The sequence below is a fragment of the Myiozetetes cayanensis genome, unplaced genomic scaffold (genome assembly GCF_022539395.1).
Source record: "Myiozetetes cayanensis isolate MyiCay16 unplaced genomic scaffold, myiCay2020 scf3, whole genome shotgun sequence".
NCBI lineage: Eukaryota > Metazoa > Chordata > Aves > Passeriformes > Tyrannidae > Myiozetetes > Myiozetetes cayanensis.
In genome coordinates, this window is record NW_026087521.1 from 14186989 (window position 1) to 14204858 (window position 17870).

The 17870-nt window shown below is 39.8% G+C and overlaps 1 protein-coding gene across 1 annotated transcript; it reads left to right on the top strand.

The window, feature by feature from the left end:
* Positions 1-488: 488 nt before the first annotated feature.
* Positions 489-15777, top strand: DLD (dihydrolipoamide dehydrogenase). The gene is made up of 14 exons (XM_050323839.1): positions 489-594; positions 1461-1536; positions 2329-2408; positions 5553-5621; positions 7984-8053; positions 8418-8518; positions 8854-8997; positions 9163-9264; positions 10415-10605; positions 11944-12114; positions 12486-12675; positions 13054-13191; positions 14577-14666; positions 14768-15777. Exons 1-14 carry the CDS (start codon positions 556-558, stop codon positions 14831-14833), a joined length of 1527 nt encoding a protein of 508 aa, XP_050179796.1. The 5' UTR covers positions 489-555; the 3' UTR covers positions 14834-15777.
* The last annotated feature ends 2093 nt before the right edge of the window (positions 15778-17870 follow it).

Here is a 17870-nt window from a genome sequence, read left to right on the forward strand (position 1 = left end):
CTGAGGGATGTTTAGGTTGGGTATTAGGAAAAAGGTTTTTCTCCCAGAAGGCGTTTAGGCACTGGAACAGGCTCCCCAGGGAAGTGGTCACGGCACCAAGCCTGCCTGAGTCCAAGAAGCATTTGGACAATGCTCTCAGGCACACAGTGTGATTCTTGGAGTGTCCTGTGCAGGGCCAGGAATTGTACTCAAGGATCCTAATGGGTCCTTTCCAACGCTGCATATTCTATGAGTCTATAGATATCTCAAAGGTGGGTGCCAAAAAGATGGTGCCAGACTCTTTCCAGTGGTGCCCGCAGACAGGACAAGGAGCAACGGCCATAAACCGAAACCCAGGAAGTTTCACCTCAACATGAGGGAGACCTTTTTTATGTCGAGGGCGGCACTGGAAACACTCCAACGCCCCCGGGAAGCGCCCTGTTCCCCCGCTCCGGGTGTCCCAGCCCCGGCGGAGGTCGCCACAGGAGGGTCACCACAGTTCCCGCCCCGCCCTCCCTCCCGCACTGCGCCTGCGCGCGTCCGCGGAGTCCTTGAGGGCCGGGCGGCACCGCCGACATGCAGCGCTGGGGCCGCGTCTCCTGCGCGCTCGCTCGGGTACGGCGGCGGTGGCGGTGGGGCAGCCGGGGAGGGACAGTCAGGGAGGGGACGGGACGGGGGCCGCGCCGGGCAGCTCGGGCCTGAGCTGCGCTCGGCCCCCGCACCCCGCCGGCAGCGGCCGTGAGGCCGGGCGGAGCCGCGGCGGGTGCGGGCCTCGGCCGCGCTCCCCTCCCTGCTCTGCTGCCCTTCCCCTCGCGGCTCGGCCGGGCGGAGGGGACGAGGCGGCCGCGGGCGCCTCACGGCCCCTGGGCAGCAGGGAGCAGCCTCCTGCCGCCGTGTGTTTGCCGGTGCCGGTGTCCGGCCCGCAGAGGCCGCGGGGGCTGCGGAAAGCGCCGCTGTCAGCGGGGCGATCCCGGCCCTTGGGCTTTGCAAATGCTTCCAGGGACGTGCTCTGCTCCAGTTACGAGGTCTTCCGCCCTTGAGATGCATATAGCAGCTGTTCTGTGTTGTCCCATTACCTTTTTGTAAAGGGTAAAAAACCCTTGCCCTCCGGAACCTCCTCTGGGATGTTCCTAGGAAGTGGCTGAAGGGGATGGTTACGGAACAACAAGACGCAAACTCCTGTAGGTGTCTAATTTATGTCATTAAGTGGTTTGAGAGCCCCGTGTGAAGGGTTGAAAGTTTGTGGGGATAGAGGCGGCCTTAGGCGAGGCTGACCTGAGAGCAGGTGTGTGACAGGCTGAGGTGGCAGAGCACCTTCTGCCTCTTGTTCCAGTCCCTGCCTGCCGTGTCTGCTTTATTCGTGCAGTTCCCCTTTTGGTTAACTGGGGACAGTAACTGTGCTCGCCTGTGTGTGGCTGAGTGCTTATTTTTCCTCAGAGGTAGACATCAGCTTTTAAAACTAAGTTTGTTTCCCTTTCTAGAGAAACCATTTTGATCGAGTTCATCATGGTCTCCAGGGAATTTATGCAGTGTCACAAAGGTCCTATGCTGATCAAGGTAATAAATTGTGAATTTTTTTTTTTTTTTTTTGACAAAACCAACCCAAGCCCCGTACAAAAACCAAAGCAAGCTCAGAAATCAGTCTTCCAGGTGACAGTGGAATCTATGTAAGTGTGGAGATTTGGATGAAAAAAGTGGTTTATTTGCATTATTTAATGCCAAGCTAAACCTGTCAATGAAAGTTGAGCTTTACCGTCACTGTTCATATCTTATAAAATTAATATTCCAAAGGAGATTGTGGTTACGAGATATGAACGAGGTGCAAAGTTCATAGCTTCTGCTGCTTTGTAATCAATAGAGGTTGCATAGATACCTATTGCAGCCATATATTCCTCTTTATAAACTGATTTTGTGGTGTTCAGTAATCATTTATCTTTTGTTCTAAACATCAGTAGAGGCTATGCTGGAAAAATGTATAATAAACTACTGAGACATCTTGGGTTAAGTTTTAAAGGATTTGTAGCAAGAGGGATGGGGAATTCAGTTTCTTCGTGTCATTTTACATTATTTTCCTTGTGAAATTTAAGACTGGTTGTTTTTACTGTGGAATCAATACCTTCACACAACCTTTCCCTTTGTCCAGAAGGTTACTTTCAGGTATGAGTTGTAACTTCCTTATCTAAACCTAGTTTATAAACTTGCATAACTTTGGATAGCTATTTTGCTTTTAAAAAAAAAAAACACCACACAAATTTCAAATGTGAGTTATTTCAGAAATTAAAAAGTGGCGTTCCTGCAGTAAAATTTTACTTGGTGAAACAAAAGTAACTGAAGTGTTCTCCGTTTCAGTTGACGCTGATGTCACGGTTATCGGCTCTGGGCCTGGAGGGTATGTTGCTGCTATCAAAGCAGCTCAGCTTGGGTTTAAGGTAAGATGAGACCTCAATCAGATAGCAGAATAGTCATCCAGGTGAATTTGAAGGGTGGGCTTATACTCCTGTGAAAGAGAAGTTGGGAAAGCAGTGATAGGAAAGAATTTTTCTCTCAACAAAGTAAAAAAAAAACAACAAGACAATGACTGACAAAAAGGCCACTGGAAAACTCCTGAAGAACAGACTGAGGGAACTCAAAAGGGGGAAAAGCTATATTCAACTGATAGGCTTTTTGAATGTGATTTCAACAGGATATGTTTTTGCCTTCATTCCTTAATATGAGACCAACTGACTCTCTTGGCACTGCGTTATTCTGCTCTTAATTATTTGGTAATCTGAGAAGGCAATGATAGCAGTCTTGAACATCACAATGTTTCTGAATGATGAAGAATAGACTTCATGACCAAAATGAGCTGGTTTGACCAGCTGGTAAGGACAGGAACTGCTGTTGATGAATGGAGTTCCATTCCTGGAACAGGGCCCCAGACAGCATGTAGTCTTCATCTTTCAGTATTTTCAGAACTTGGCTGTACAAGGTCCTGAGTCACCTGATACATCACAGCATGGTTTGGGATGGAAGAAGCCTTAAAGATCATCTAATTCCAACTCCCCTCACATGGCCAGGGATAGCTTCCACTAGACCATGTTACTCAGGGCCCCATCCAGCCCAGCCTTGTACACTTCCAGGGAGGAGTCAACCTCCAGCTTCTCTGGGCAACGTGTTCCAGTGCCTCATCTCCCTCACAGTAAAGAATATCTTCCTAATAGCTAATCTAAATCTACCTACCTTCAGCTTAGGGCCATTTCTGTCCCTACGTGCCCTTGTGAAAAGTCCCTCTCCAGCCTTCTTGTTATCTCCCTTTAGGGACCGGAAGGCTGATTTAAGGTCTCCCTGGAGCCTTCTCCAGGCTGAAAAAAATGATATCTTTCAGCCTGTCTTCACAGGAGACGTGCTCCAGCCCTGGGATCAACTTAGTGGCTTCCCCTGGACTCACTCCAGCAGGGCCACATCTGTCTTGTGTGGGCCCCAGAGTGGACACAACAGTCCTAGTGGGGTCTCATGAGAGCAGAGCAAAGGGGGAGAATCACCTCTCTTGATGTCTTTGGTGTTGACTGTTTGGAGCTGAAGGTGTGACTAGAAGGCCACCAGAGGAGGTCCCTTCAAACTGAACTGATCTGTAATTCTGAGTGTTGTCCCTCAGTGGTCAGTACTCTCACAGCTGTGTATCTTTGGGTATCTTTAGGCCTTCTGATGTATAACTGTACCAAAATATAAATGAGTTTCCATTAAGTTTTACATCTATCTGTGACCTAGTGCAGATAACTGAGTTTTGTCTTTATCCATGTCTGTAAATAATTTTTTTGTCATAATAAATACTCTTGCTTTGAGGTGTATGTTGTTACTGAGCTATTGGTAGCTGAGAAAAACTGTGCTCCATGCTACAGGTTTTAATTAAGATTAAGGCCTTCAGCCACATAAGTTCATGTTTGATTATTCTAAAGATATTTTTGTGGCTGGCTATATGCCATCTTTTCTTGGAACAAGGCTGTCCTTGAGTCCTTCAAATCTGTGATTAAAAATAAGATACCACACAAGGAGGTTAAAAAGTGCCCTGGATTCTGTTTTTCATCATAGTAAAACATAATCATGTCACACTGCTTTACAGCTAGTCAGAAAGGGCAAAATCCTTGGACGTACTTGTGTGTGCCACCTGTAGCACTGAATAAACATGGACAGTATTTTTGGCATCCCTGAGGAATGTAAGGTGTTTTCTGAGACTGGCAAAAAGACAGATTCTATAGTTGCACCATCCATGGAAGAACCTGAGTCTGCTGCTAGTGGAACTCCTGAACTTTAGCTTTCAGTTTCAGTGCTGTGTCTGCAAGCACAAGGATTAAGTCGTTGTGTCACCAACACAGCATCCCGTGTTATTGCCAACAGTGTTCTCTGGGCACTGGCTTTCCAACAGCTTTGCCTGGCCCTGCCAGGGAAGTTGATGTAAAGTGGATGAGGCAGAACATCCTTGTTGGGTAAAGGAAGGAGCAGTCTGGTGCTGTTTGATCCACAGTGCAGCTGTCAAAGCTCTTGGATTGTGTTTTATGTATTGGTGTGCTTGAAACAAGAGGAAGGGCAGGTAGAGGATCATCATCTGTGTTCCTGTGCTTTGATTTGATGAATTCTGCTCTCGCTGTTCACATCACCCTTACCTTAGCACAAAAGCAGCAGTTTAAAGAAATTATGAAAGGCTTTCACCTGGGTAGTTGCTTCTCAGCAGACTGGAACCCTTAGAGTATAAACCAAGGAACTATTATTTTGAATATGTATGTACCTTGCAAAGAAGGAGATGCCAATTCTTTTGCTTCTGTAAAAATGTTTCACAGTATTCTCTCCCCCTTACTGTTTTTATGTGAGGTTTTGGCAGTTGTTTTTGTCCTTTGTGCACTTTGATGTGGTTAAGTGGATGAGAAGGAGGTGGAATATTTTCCATAACTGTTGATATTGACTGTATTTTTGTTGGGTTTTGCTTTACTTGATTTTTATTTTTTTTTTCTTTCTTTATAGCTAGTGGCATAACTTTATAGGAATGGGTCTTACAGGGTAGTCTGTTCAGAGGGGACATGTTGTTTATGGGTTCTGTTCTGTTTAGTTTTCTTCAAAGAAATTATTACTTCATGGGATTTTACTCTGTGCTGGTTCAATTATCTGTTGTTTGCTTGTTTTTATGCATCTTTTGCATGATTTATATTTTTTTTGCTTTTTGCATTTTTCTTTTCTCTAATTGTAAGGAGAACATTTTTCATTGAACTGAGTGTTTTATTTATTTGAGGCAACTTTGTAGATTTTTTTAAGTAGGACAGCACTTAAATTTGTATGAAAGGATGAATGGTGCAGTGGGGAATGTGGCTGTCTTCTGGTAGAGAATTTTGTTGCAAAGTTTTAAGTTAGGAAAAAATGAGGGAAGGGAAATCTGAGCCGCAAAATAAATTTAGCAATTAAATTGATGAGATGTTTGCAGAGGTAGGATTACTAGGTAATTGCCTGATCTCTGTCATTAATTCCAAATTGTGGTATATCCTATAAGGAAATGGTAGCATAGTATAGCTAAAAAATTCTTTTTTCCCCCTGTTCTTTTTCCTCAGACTGTGTGTGTAGAAAAAAATGCAACATTAGGTGGAACCTGTTTGAATGTTGGATGTATTCCATCCAAGGTAAGTGTACATAGTTTGTCATAACTGCATTAAAACCAACAGACGTTATATGCATCACTTGGAAGAAGATTAAGGAGCTTTTAAGGACAGACATACATTATTTAAAAATCAAAATTTTAAAGTAAGTGAGCTGAGGATACAAATAAACATAAGGAACCTAAAGGGTTAAAAGTTTATTTTCTATTTCTATTACCCAATAGAAATGTTTTGTTTGCAAATTTTGGTTTGTGGTCCTTCCCACAAAGGAAAGAGGAAGAGAGGAAAAGTATGAAAACCAGAGGTACATACAGATGTATCTTCTCACTCTGAGCTGTCGAGTCTCTGTTGTAACCAGTAATGACTGTTGTTTCAGACCCTTGTCTCTGAACTGTTTCAGATGGTTGTACCTCTTATACCATGTGAAGTTCTTGATCTCCTATCAGTTTCTTCAAAATAAACCTGTGGCTTTGTCTACAGTGATGTTCTTCTGTTTAAGGAGTGCTGAACTGTGTCACTAGATGAAGAGAAAGTAAATCTAAATTAGAGGGAGAGAACTCTGGTTTTGTTTGACTGCACCAAGCTTGGAAGAGACCTTTCTCTCTCCACTGACTGTAGCAAGAGCCTAGTTGATTAGCTCTTGAAATACTCATCTAAGCTATATCAGTATTGTCACCAGTATTGGCCTGGAAGGTGGGGCTGGTGGTGCTTGAGTTGAGTGGTGCACGTGGGGAAAGGGTGAGTCCAAGGCATGCACTCTGAAAGAAAAGAGAAGGAAGTAATAGTTCAGAAGAACCTAATATTTGACATTGTCAATCCAGCTTAAAGTAATTTCAGACCCAGGCCCTTGTAAGCATAGTGCTGTTGCTGGTGAAAGGAGTCTGCCTCAACTGCACCCTGCAGGTGAAGGAGGACACTGGTAATGCCAGGTTTGTAAAGGCTGTAGTAAAAAACATCATATTCCTAATAAGATCTCTCCCAACTGTATTGCTGTTTCTAATCTGTTTGTTCAAGAGGTTCCATTAGCATGGGAAGAGAAAATACAATATAAATACAAAATTCTTTGAAATTATATATCAATTTTTCTAAATATTTTAATAATAGTTCTAATGAAGTTCATAATATTATAGTATACTGAGGCACCACTCAAAAATTTAAATCTACACAATGTTACCTTGAAAATTTGGAACTTTACCTGGGTCTGTTTGACTTCTTGAGTCCCTTTTTGGTTGTTGTCTGTTGAAGTTCTTACGAAAATACTACTGAACCCATGGTTAAACTTGAATGCTATCCAGAATTTGTTTGAATGGCAATAAACTTCATTAGAAATGGATATGTAGGCTGCATACACTTAGGCAATAACAGATTATTCAAATATTTCTTTCTGGAAAGCCACCCAAAATAATACACTGGGCATGGATTTTTTTTCTTTCTAATTGCTGAGGTCTTAAGTGATGGCTGTGTCTTTAAGTAATGTGGATGATACAGGTTTAGGGTGGTGACAGTTACGTGAAATGGAGAAATTAATTTTTGAGACAGTTGATAAGACTTAGTCATAAAATGGAATGATCTATGTTTGACAGTATTGATTTTACTCAAGCATATCTGTATAGGGTGTCTCAAAATGTCCTTTGAATCCTTTACTGTGCCTGCTTTAGATTTCAGTCTGTGCAGACTTGCACTGTTGACCTTCTTGTGAAGGTACTGATAATTTCGTCTTAGGGATGGCTGTAGTGAAAGAATCAGTTTTCTTAGTAAGATCCTTCCCTAACTGTATTGTTATTTCTAATCAAAATACAATTATTAAGGTTCTGCATTCCGAGCTGCTGATTTATAGCCATCCTTATAAAAACTATGCTAATTTTATCTGTGATTTCTGGAATCCAGTGTACCTGAGCTAGCTCCTAGCCATCCAGCTTCAGCTCAGCTAGCTATGCTGTTGTAGTAAGTTCAGCACAACAGCTGAAAATTGAACTCACATGTGTCTACACAGGCAAAAATCCTAACCGGCATTTCAGTGTAGATCTTCCTCATCCAGATTTTCTGTATCTTCTCTTTGGCACTCAGAATCATCTTTCTTTTGCTCTACTTTTTTTTAATCCCTATGGAGTAATTATCAGTTTCTCTGGCTGAAATGTGCAGAAAGGATAGGCGGGGATTTAACAATTTTCTATTTCTGTGTTAACCGTGTAACTTAATAAAACACTCAGAGTTACTGTGTGCAATTTCTTTGTTTGAAGTACACATTTTTTAATACGTACATCAGACTTTTCCTTAATAGTAAAAATGTTTTGCACATAATATCAGCAATTTTTTTCTGATAATATAATAAATAACTCATCCTTGTGAACGTATGTCCCAGTTCATAATTTTTTGTCTTTTTTAGGCCTTGCTGAACAACTCACATCTGTATCACTTGGCCCATGGAAAAGATTTTGCTAATAGAGGAATTGAAAGTGAGTGTGAAGAACAACTGTCAGTGACTGTTAATATAAATGGTTTCTATCAAGAAGCAAATTTAATAATTTAATCTTTCAAATCAGACTACTATGGTTTTCTGGTCAGAAAACTTTATAAATAATACCCTTTATCTGTCATTTGGAGGCTTAGTGACGTGTTTGCTCCTTGAACCCTGAATCATGAATAGATAAGTTATATTTGCAAAGTGTAATACTGATTTTTAACATAGCTGCTGTTAAATGTAATCTTTAGCATTTATTAGGGACATTCAACACTTCAGAGCTGTTAATTGTGTTGAGCTTAGGTCCTTTAAGATTAAAACACAGCAATGCCTGATGTAAGCTTTTTTTTTAATTTTAGTTTCAGGAATCCGTTTGAATCTAGAGAAGATGATGGAACAGAAGAGTAGTGCAGTGAAGGCATTAACAGGTGGAATTGCTCATTTATTTAAACAAAACAAGGTTAGTTTTGGATTATAAACTAAGGTATATCCATTTTTCTGATCTGAATTTCTTGCTTTTTACACTTCCACATTGTCACATAAATTTATTTGAGTGGCTGGCTCGACAAGGGCAGAATTTGAATGCTTCTCCTCTAGAAAACTTTGAAACTATCAGTTCCTTCATTCTTAATCTACTTAAAAGAATAGTATATAATTACTTTGTGATTTGTACCAGATAGTGATGTAAAGATATGTGTTAGCAGCACCTCTAAACATGAGTGAGGTTTGGATGAAATGTAGCCAAACTTACATAACAAATTTGAATCTGACTTTACTGTGTTCTGATTACTGAAGGTTGTACATGTATCTGGGTTTGGAAAAATAACTGGCAAAAACCAAGTCACTGCAACTAAAGAAGATGGCAGCACACAGGTTATCAATACAAAGAACATACTGATAGCCACAGGCTCAGAAGTTGCTCCCTTCCCTGGAATTACTGTACGTATTCGAAATGTTAATTGTACTTTTTTTCCAGTGGCTTATAGCCACATAATTTAGTATGTACAATTTTTTGCATCTTATTGCACCTCACCTTCTGTATGTTTCCTATATAGCACGTGAAAGAGATTGTAAACCTCCATTTGTGCATTTCTTTGTCATTAGATTGATGAAGATAATATCGTGTCATCCACTGGCGCTCTGTCCCTGAAAAAAGTTCCTGAAAAGATGGTTGTCATTGGTGCAGGAGTCATTGGTGTGGAACTGGTGAGAGGATATTTAAACTACTTGGTCTTAAATCTGTAAAGGAACAGGGCTTTACTTTTTGATGTATTTGATGGTGTTGCTGTGATTTAACAGTGCAGGGGGTTGTAATGAATCTGCTCAGACTTCATAGCCTGCTAGCTCCTTTTTTACCAGAAAAGCTGGGATAAGTGTCTGTGGGATCAGTACTTGTGCAGCTGGTTAGATAAACAGAGATGAGAGAGGAACATACAGGGCCTCCCATGTTTATTTTTCTTTTTGGGAAGGTGTGGGTGTGTGGGAATGGTGTTTAACCTCTGCTGAGGTTTACACGTGCTTTATGTATAGATGAGACTCTCTATTTTAAGGGAAGTTCACTTTAACTCAGGATGAATTGTTGTGTTTAGGAGTTAATCTCAAGAAACTTTTAATGTGATGTGATTGTTTGATAGAATATGTACAAAGGAGTGGGGACTTTGTAGTTCATCTTGGTCTGAGTCCTTTTGCCTCTTCCATAGACAGTTCAAAAAGAATTTATATTGGCTAGTCTTGCAACTGCTTGAAACCTTGCACATCTGCTTAGCCTGCTGACCATTAAGCAGGGAAGGAGAAAGCAAAGTGAAATTCTGTGTTGGATGGATATAGGTGATTGCAGATAAGTAGGTGTATGTGGGTTTTGTTGGAGAGGCTGACACTGTGGTTATGGTTATATGGTTAAATACACACAGAAGCAGCAGTGGTTCCATTTTATTGCATAAAGTTTCCTTAATGTGCTTTGTTTTGATTAATTTCTAGTGCTATTACACCACAAGTAATTTCCTTTGGGTTCTGCTTTCAAATTCTTTGATTTTGAATTTCTTCTATACCTATAATGTACAACATACATGAGTTATACTTAGTTATTTTGTTAGCTATTTCTTTAAAAGCCTAATCTGCCAAATTCTATCACTGAAGTTTTGGGGATGCAAATAAGCAGTGATACCTTTTTTTTTTTTTTTTTTTTTTTGGATGGAAAGGCTGGGAAATCTTACACTGTAACATTTGTAGAAACTGATCAGTGCTGTTATGTGTTGTCCTGCTTTTAAAAAGTTTACAGTTTGTGGTAAGTATTAGAGTAAAAGTATCTGAAGTTTACTTTTAAAAACTCTCTTAACCTGTGTTGTTGTGACTGCAGGGGTCAGTTTGGCAGCGCCTCGGTGCAGATGTCACAGCAGTGGAGTTCATGGGCCATGTTGGTGGAATGGGAATTGACATGGAGATCTCTAAAAATTTCCAACGTATTCTTCAAAAGCAGGGATTTAAGTTTAAACTGAACACCAAAGTTACTGGTGCTACCAAGAGACCAGATGGAAAAATCGATGTAGCGTAAGTGTTAAACATAAAACTAAGGGAATGCTGTATATATTCTTCCTCCCAATACATCAAACCTGTTTAAAAATACAGTCTGATATTATTTAAAAGATAAAAAATTGATTTAGAAAAACTTAACTCTTCAGTAACATTTAATTTTTATCCTCTATTCTAAATTACAAAGCTCATAATTTTGGATTTATTGAGACATGGGTTGCTTATACAGGAGAGTGTCCATTGACCTGAGTTGAAGGTGTGCTGGGATAAAACCAGCATTGCTATAATGAGATCACTAATAAAAATAGAACTCCAAATCTTTCTTTTCATGCAAGACATTTGCTTCTGGTATAATTAGCATAAATATCATGATTGTTCATACAGTCATTTTCAAGCCATTAATTCTTGGCTACTTACTGGAAGAGTTATTTTGTCCACACCTCTTCTTGTGTCAAAGTAAGTGTGGCAGGGACTTTATTGCTCTTAAGCAGAAATAAATGAAACTACCCAAAGAGTGTTATTTTAATGATCACACTCAAGCCCTTTGAAGTTTTATAGGTGAATAGTTAGTATAGAAACACATAAAGCCTATTTAACAAAATGCTTAATGTTACTTAATGAAAGTAAACTTAATTGTTTCTTCACTGGAACCTTAAGATGGTGACTTGTATTTGCTGTATTACCGTAGCTTGGGAGATCTGTCCACCACTCTAAAGGTCCAGGATTTGAGTTTCTTTACATGCCATGCTGATGTCTCATGCGGTCTGTCTCATGTCTCATGTTGGATCTCTCATGCGGTCTGTTTCTACATTTAGAGTTTCATTTTGTTTCAGGACTTGTGCTTCTGAAACACACTTCTTACTGATCTGCACTTACCATGCTTTGGTTCTTGCGCTCTGAGAGCACAGGAACTGAACTTGTTCTGAGTGTAGTTAAACACAAGGCACTTGAGGGATGCACGTGATGCAGGGCACCTGCTGATAAGTGTTTGGTTCTTAGGCCTAAAGAAAGCTTGCTCAGCATACATGGCCCTACCCCACCTCAAAATATTAAGTACTTTGGATGCCAAGTACTCAGCACCAATTATTTTGGTGTACGGGTCGTGCTACTTGCTAGGGAAAATACACCCTATATTTCTCTAACAATTGTTAAGAAATGTAGTAAGAGGTGTTGTTCCTTCTTTCCTCTTCTACTCCTGAACTCTTCCCAGGAGGAGGGATGGGCAGGCTGAATGCAAGTGCTTTGGGTGTCACATCCAACCAGCAGGTCACCATCTGGGTCATGGCAGTTTCTAATCAGAGAGAGGCAATGCCGCAAGTTTACAGCTTAGTGGTTTTTCTCCTCATTTTTCTATAGTGTTGAAGCTGCTGCAGGTGGCAAGGCAGAAGTAATAACTTGTGATGTGCTCCTAGTTTGCATCGGGAGACGTCCTTTTACAAAAAATCTAGGTCTTGAGGACCTTGGAATTGAACTTGATAAGAGGGGGAGAATCCCAGTCAATAACAGATTCCAAACCAAAATTCCAAAGTAAGTATGACTAATTTTTTCCTTACTCTTTTTTTTTTTAAGCAGAACACTTTAAAGTTTAACTTACTAAAACACTTTATATTTTTAATGGCAGAATATATATTTATTTTCTGAAGGGAAAACTCAAGATAAATGTTTTATTTCAGGAACTAAAAATTTTTACTCAGCCTTTGAAGTTTTGTAATTTAGAAATCACTGTGTATTTCATGTCACTAAGTGTTCCTTCTGTGAAAACTGGAAAAATGTACTATTTTAATCTATTTTGATTAGAGTTTTCAGTAACATGTTTCAAACAGACTGTTATATAAGGTAGCCCAGGTGTGCTAGGATGTTTTTAAACAGTGTCTTATTCTGTTTCATTGGTCTGATAGCATCTATGCTATTGGTGATGTAGTTGCTGGACCTATGCTGGCCCACAAAGCTGAGGATGAAGGCATTATTTGTGTAGAAGGCATGGCTGGGGGAGCAGTTCACATTGACTACAACTGTGTTCCCTCTGTGATATACACTCACCCTGAAGTGGCCTGGGTTGGCAAATCGGAAGAACAGCTGAAAGAAGAGGTACCTCTTTGTTTTTTCAGACAAAAACTGTTTTTCCACCTTGGATGTGGTTCCACTGTCTAGTAATTTATCTAGCTGCTTTATCCAGAATTTCTGCATCTGAATTTATTGCTTAGGGTATACGATTCCCTTCTGCATGCCACTCTCCCAAGAATCACAGTTTGCTTTAGTGACTTCCATTCTGTGACATTAATATTGTTCATTTGCAAATTAATCTTTAATAACCCCTTATGCCACTTCTGGTGGTTGTTCTTATACATTGCTCTGTGTGTCTCCTGTGTTTTATTTCTGTATTACTTCTGTTCATGTACTCAGTAAATTTTCTGTCTGGTTACAGTGTTCTTGCTGGTCATTAACTCAGTAACGTCTGTTTTGTAGGGTGTAGAATACAAAGTCGGGAAATTTCCATTTGCTGCAAACAGTCGAGCAAAGACAAATGCTGACACAGATGGCATGGTGAAGATACTTAGTCAAAAATCAACAGACAGGATGTTGGGTGCTCACATTTTAGGCTCAGTAAGTATTGTACATTGTGCCCTCTTGGCCTTTTAAGGGTCTTCTTATTTGGTGTTGCACAGTTGCAGAGTTGTTGTTGAGTTAGGAGAAGCAGTGTTTGTTTCCCTGACCAGTTTTGTGGAGTGGGGTTTTTGGTTTGTTTTTGGGTTGGTTTGTTTGTGTTTTTGTGGTGTTTTTTTTGTTTTTGTTTGTGGGGGTTTTTTTGTGGTTTTTTTTTTTTTTTTTTGGTGGGTTGTCTTGTTTTTTGGTTGGTTGGTTTGGGGGGGGTTGTTTGGGTTTTTGGTGGGGTTTTTTTTGTTGTTTTTTGGGGTTTTTTTTTTGTTTGGTTGGTTGGGTTTTTTTAATGAATACTGGCACTTGAGAGAACAGCAGAAATTACTGACTCAAATTTTGGAAGGAACTGAAGGGAACTGAAGACTGGCTTTCTTGATGGTGTTTACTTTTTTCCCCTCCGTCTGACTTCAGACATCAGCAAAGCTGGTATCCTTATCTTGCAGTCACCAACTCTGGAGTCAGTAACTTATGGAACTTTGCATAAAAAAACTTTTTGTATATTCCCTGTTTGGGAAAAGTATCCTTTCTTTTTTTCTCTCTCTCTTTTCTTTTTTTTTTCAGTTTCCCCAGAGTTAGACCCTAATCTTTCTGTTAATTTCTTAGCTTTAAATATGGTTTTTTTTTTCAAAAGAGCTATACAGAAACCCATACATCTTTGCGTACAGCTTTCTTTACTGGTCTCAATAAAACGTTATGCCGGTTATTGTTATTTTCTGTTGCAGTTCCAGTAATTTAGAAATCAACATACCTTGAAGCACAACTTAAATCTGTCTCACACCAATAAATATAATGTTTTTCATTGGGAAGGGACTGGGGGAAGATCTTATGGTTGTGGATCTAAGTGCTAAAAATGTAAGAGGAGACTTCGCTATTTTTGACTCCTCAAAGAAATGTTACCTGAATGAATATGCTTACATACAACAAATAAAAAGGAGAGTGCAGATGTAGTAACATGCTCTTGCTTGTCTAGTTATCTGTTTCAGTTTCCAGGGTGACATCGAAGTTTTGGGTATGTTTCAGCAATGAAACTGTAGTTTTGAGAATGTGTGTATTGTCTGTAGTGGAAAAAAGCCCAGCTTTTGTACAATTCTCAGCAATGACAGAACAAATACCCTTGTTAAGAATTATATTTAGTTTTAAACTAGGTTTGAGAACAGTCACCAAAAAGATTAAGTACTTACAACTTACGTTAGGGAGCAGCTGAAGTGCTAGTTAAAATACAACTTTTCTTGTTTAGCAAAAAATGCTTATTTACAAGCTGTTACTGATTCAGGAGAACCTGGGCTACTGCATAAGGATTTGTGCTAATTGCAAGTACCATTAAATTACAGGGTGCTGGTGAAATGGTTAATGAAGCTGCCCTTGCTATGGAATATGGAGCATCGTGTGAAGATGTAGCCAGAGTTTGCCATGCCCATCCAGTAAGTCTTTCCCAAAGTGACTGTTGAACACCATTACACAGACATGCTGTTATTACATATAACTATTAATGACTTGTAAATTTTGTGTTTGCTCTCTACAGACAGTGTCAGAAGCCTTCAGGGAAGCAAACCTAGCAGCGTCCTTTGGCAAAGCTATCAACTTCTAAAATGGAAGAGCAGATCTTTGTACATGTACATTACATCTCTGAAAGTGGACTGTGGGCCCTTATGGAAGGCTGAGTCTGAGGATTTTAGGACTGAAATAAGTGAATCTCTTAATTTTAAACATCAAATATTTAAACAAGTAGAGTTTGGAACAAGTGGAATTATCCAGTCTCTGTAAACTAAATACTTAGAATTACATGTTTATTTACATGATGAATGTTACAGAAAAGCAGCCTGACAGAACTCACTTTTTCAAACCAAACATTTTGCTGCTGCATGGGATTACCAGGTGTGCTGGTCAGAACTCTGGGTAACTGTCCAGCATACCTTGTTGTCTTTTTTGAAGTCGTGATACAATAAACCAGTTGAATGCTGGCACTTGTAATGCCACTGGCACTTAAAATGCCACTGTCACTTCCGCACAAAAATGTGTTTCCTTCTGAAAGGATTAACTTTAGTATTTAACCTACTTCCTATATATGAGTACCAAAACTTGTTTTGACCTAGTAGTATTAGGATGTTGGGAGAAGAGGGGCTCGTACAGATCAATTAAAATTATATTGACTTTTTAAAGAGAAAAATTACTTTGTGTGTGATTCTCCAGACGTCATGTTTTCATATTGAAAACTCAAAAGGGGAAAAATCGAGTGCTGATTGAGAAATGAAAGATTGAAGACAAATTCATTGTACTGCAACCTAATCTTTTCTGTTTTTAAAGCTTCCACTGTCCAACTCTCTTGAACTTGAAATGCTAAAACTGGGTAGTGAAGTAGCACTTCCTGTGAAGTGCTGTGACATGAGGGTTATTCTGCACCTTCCACACATAAGGGCTGCAGTGTCAGCTCTCCACACAATTAAACACATACATTCTTCTCTTCTGTTTTCTATTTCATTCTCTCTTTCTGTCTCTTCTGTAGCAAGAGAGCTTAATAAATACTTGACATGGCTGGAGGGTCTTCTTGGATTTTGTTTGCTGATTGTATCCTTTTAGTGTCTAGGTTGTTAAATGTGAAGAAACTCTCAAAGAAATGGCATCTTTGGAAGATCCTTAACGCATATGGAACATGCCCAGTTCCAGTAGCTCATTTTAAGTTTAGTTTTCCAGGGTACCTCCTCTTTTTTTGTTAGGCTCTTCTGCCTCAAAGAAAACCTTAATATCTGCTGGCATTGTGCACGTCCTCTTTAATTATGCCAGTGGAATGAGAAGTGTACCTTCAGAAAACAGTGCAACAGCTACTTGGTTTTGTGTATAGACAGGATAGTTACATCTTTCTACCTTTCTTTATAGCTTCATATTCAGGTATCAATCCATTATCCAGAGTGATGGAAATGTATGCCAGCATTACCATTTTCTTAAGATACCAGTTCATCAATGAAAGACCAGTGATACTCTTCCTTATTGTGGTTTATTTTTTAAAATGTAGATGGGGTTAAACCACGACAGCTCACTAAGCTTATCACCATCTGGTTTGTGGATATGTGGGGTGAGTTAATGTGGATCTGCTTTCAGGTGTCAGGAGGAAGCTGCTGAAAGGAAAGCAAAGGTGAGACAACAGTGAGGGAAGAAAAGCTTGATTCTTCTAATAGATCTTGGCATTTCAGAATCACTTCTACCTGCTACAGGTAGATGTTAAGTGTTAATTGTGTACTTTTCAACTTCTAGAAGCCCTGCTCTTTTAGGAAGAGCTTTGTGTACACTCCCTCCACCTCCGTGAATACTTGAAGCAGTCTTACTGCAGTTCATCCCTGAGGTTCACCAGTTACAAATTCATGCATCTCATTTAGTTCATGTTAAATGAAGTTTGGAAAGTCATGGAAACTTTTAATCGAGAATACTACTAAGACTATACTGAAGACTGTATTTTTCCAGACACTTTAAAATAAAATTCAAGGCCTTAAAATTGTTAGTTACTTCTCTCACTGTCATTCCCATTCTAGTTAAGTGTACAAAGAGTGTTTGTGAAGCAAGAGGACCTACTGAGCCACCTGTCAGTGATCTGATGGCTAAAACCTGAGTGTTGCAAAGTTGACAAACTTTCTAACAGCTGCTAAGTGCAGTGGCAGTGAACTCCAGTATGATGCTGGTTTGGTAATCAATTCCTGTAATGGATTTTTTTGTTGTAGCATTTTCAACCTATGGAGCTTAGGGGTAATTATTTAAACATCAGTTTGCTTAGTAAGTGATGTATCTTTCCATAGTTGTCCTGGCTTTCAGTGCTGTTTAGGGAAGGTTAGGTGAAGTGCCAATTAAAGTATGTACAAAGATACAATCCTCGGGTCAGAGTTAGCAGTCAGGGTGTGCAAACACGCTGCACTTTTTGGTGCTGCTTTGTGTAACTGATGGATGTTGTAAATCAGTTTCTGCTGTCCTGTGTGGTTGTCTGAAGGTGCATCGTTGTACAGATCACTTTGAGATTAAGCATGGTGAACCAGATGCTGCCCTTGCGCTTCTTAAAAAGTCTTACTACTTGCGTTAAGTACAGGCTGTTCTTAGAGAGCTGTCTGCATACAACTTCTTAACTGGTTCACACTAAGTGCCCTGTGAACTTTTGTAGTTCCTTTTCCAGACAGGATTAATCTTCCAAGCTTGGTTTGTCACATAAATTTGGTGCGTTCACCCCTTCAGTACTGACCTTTTCAGTTTCCACTTCACATATCAGGTGTTCCACAATCAGTGACATGAAACTAGTGTCAGGCCTAAATGGATATCATGCCGAGGGTAAATAATCCTTAGAGTACTTTGGTGTAACTAGGCTAACCACACATGGATGGTATTTCTTCATACACTGGTAATTTGGTCTAAGTCACCATCCTATACCTCACAGTAATAGGAGCCCTTATTTACAATTACATAGTTCAAGCCAGTATTTTATTAGATCTCTAACCAGTTTAAAAACAAGACTTGCTAAAGGTTTAACTGATGTACCATTGCAGCTACTGAAAATAGGAAGGAACTTAATGAGTCATACTAGGTACATACAGAGATACAAAAGTACTGTTTATTTTCAACATCAAAAAGTTACTTGTCTTTGGTTCTGT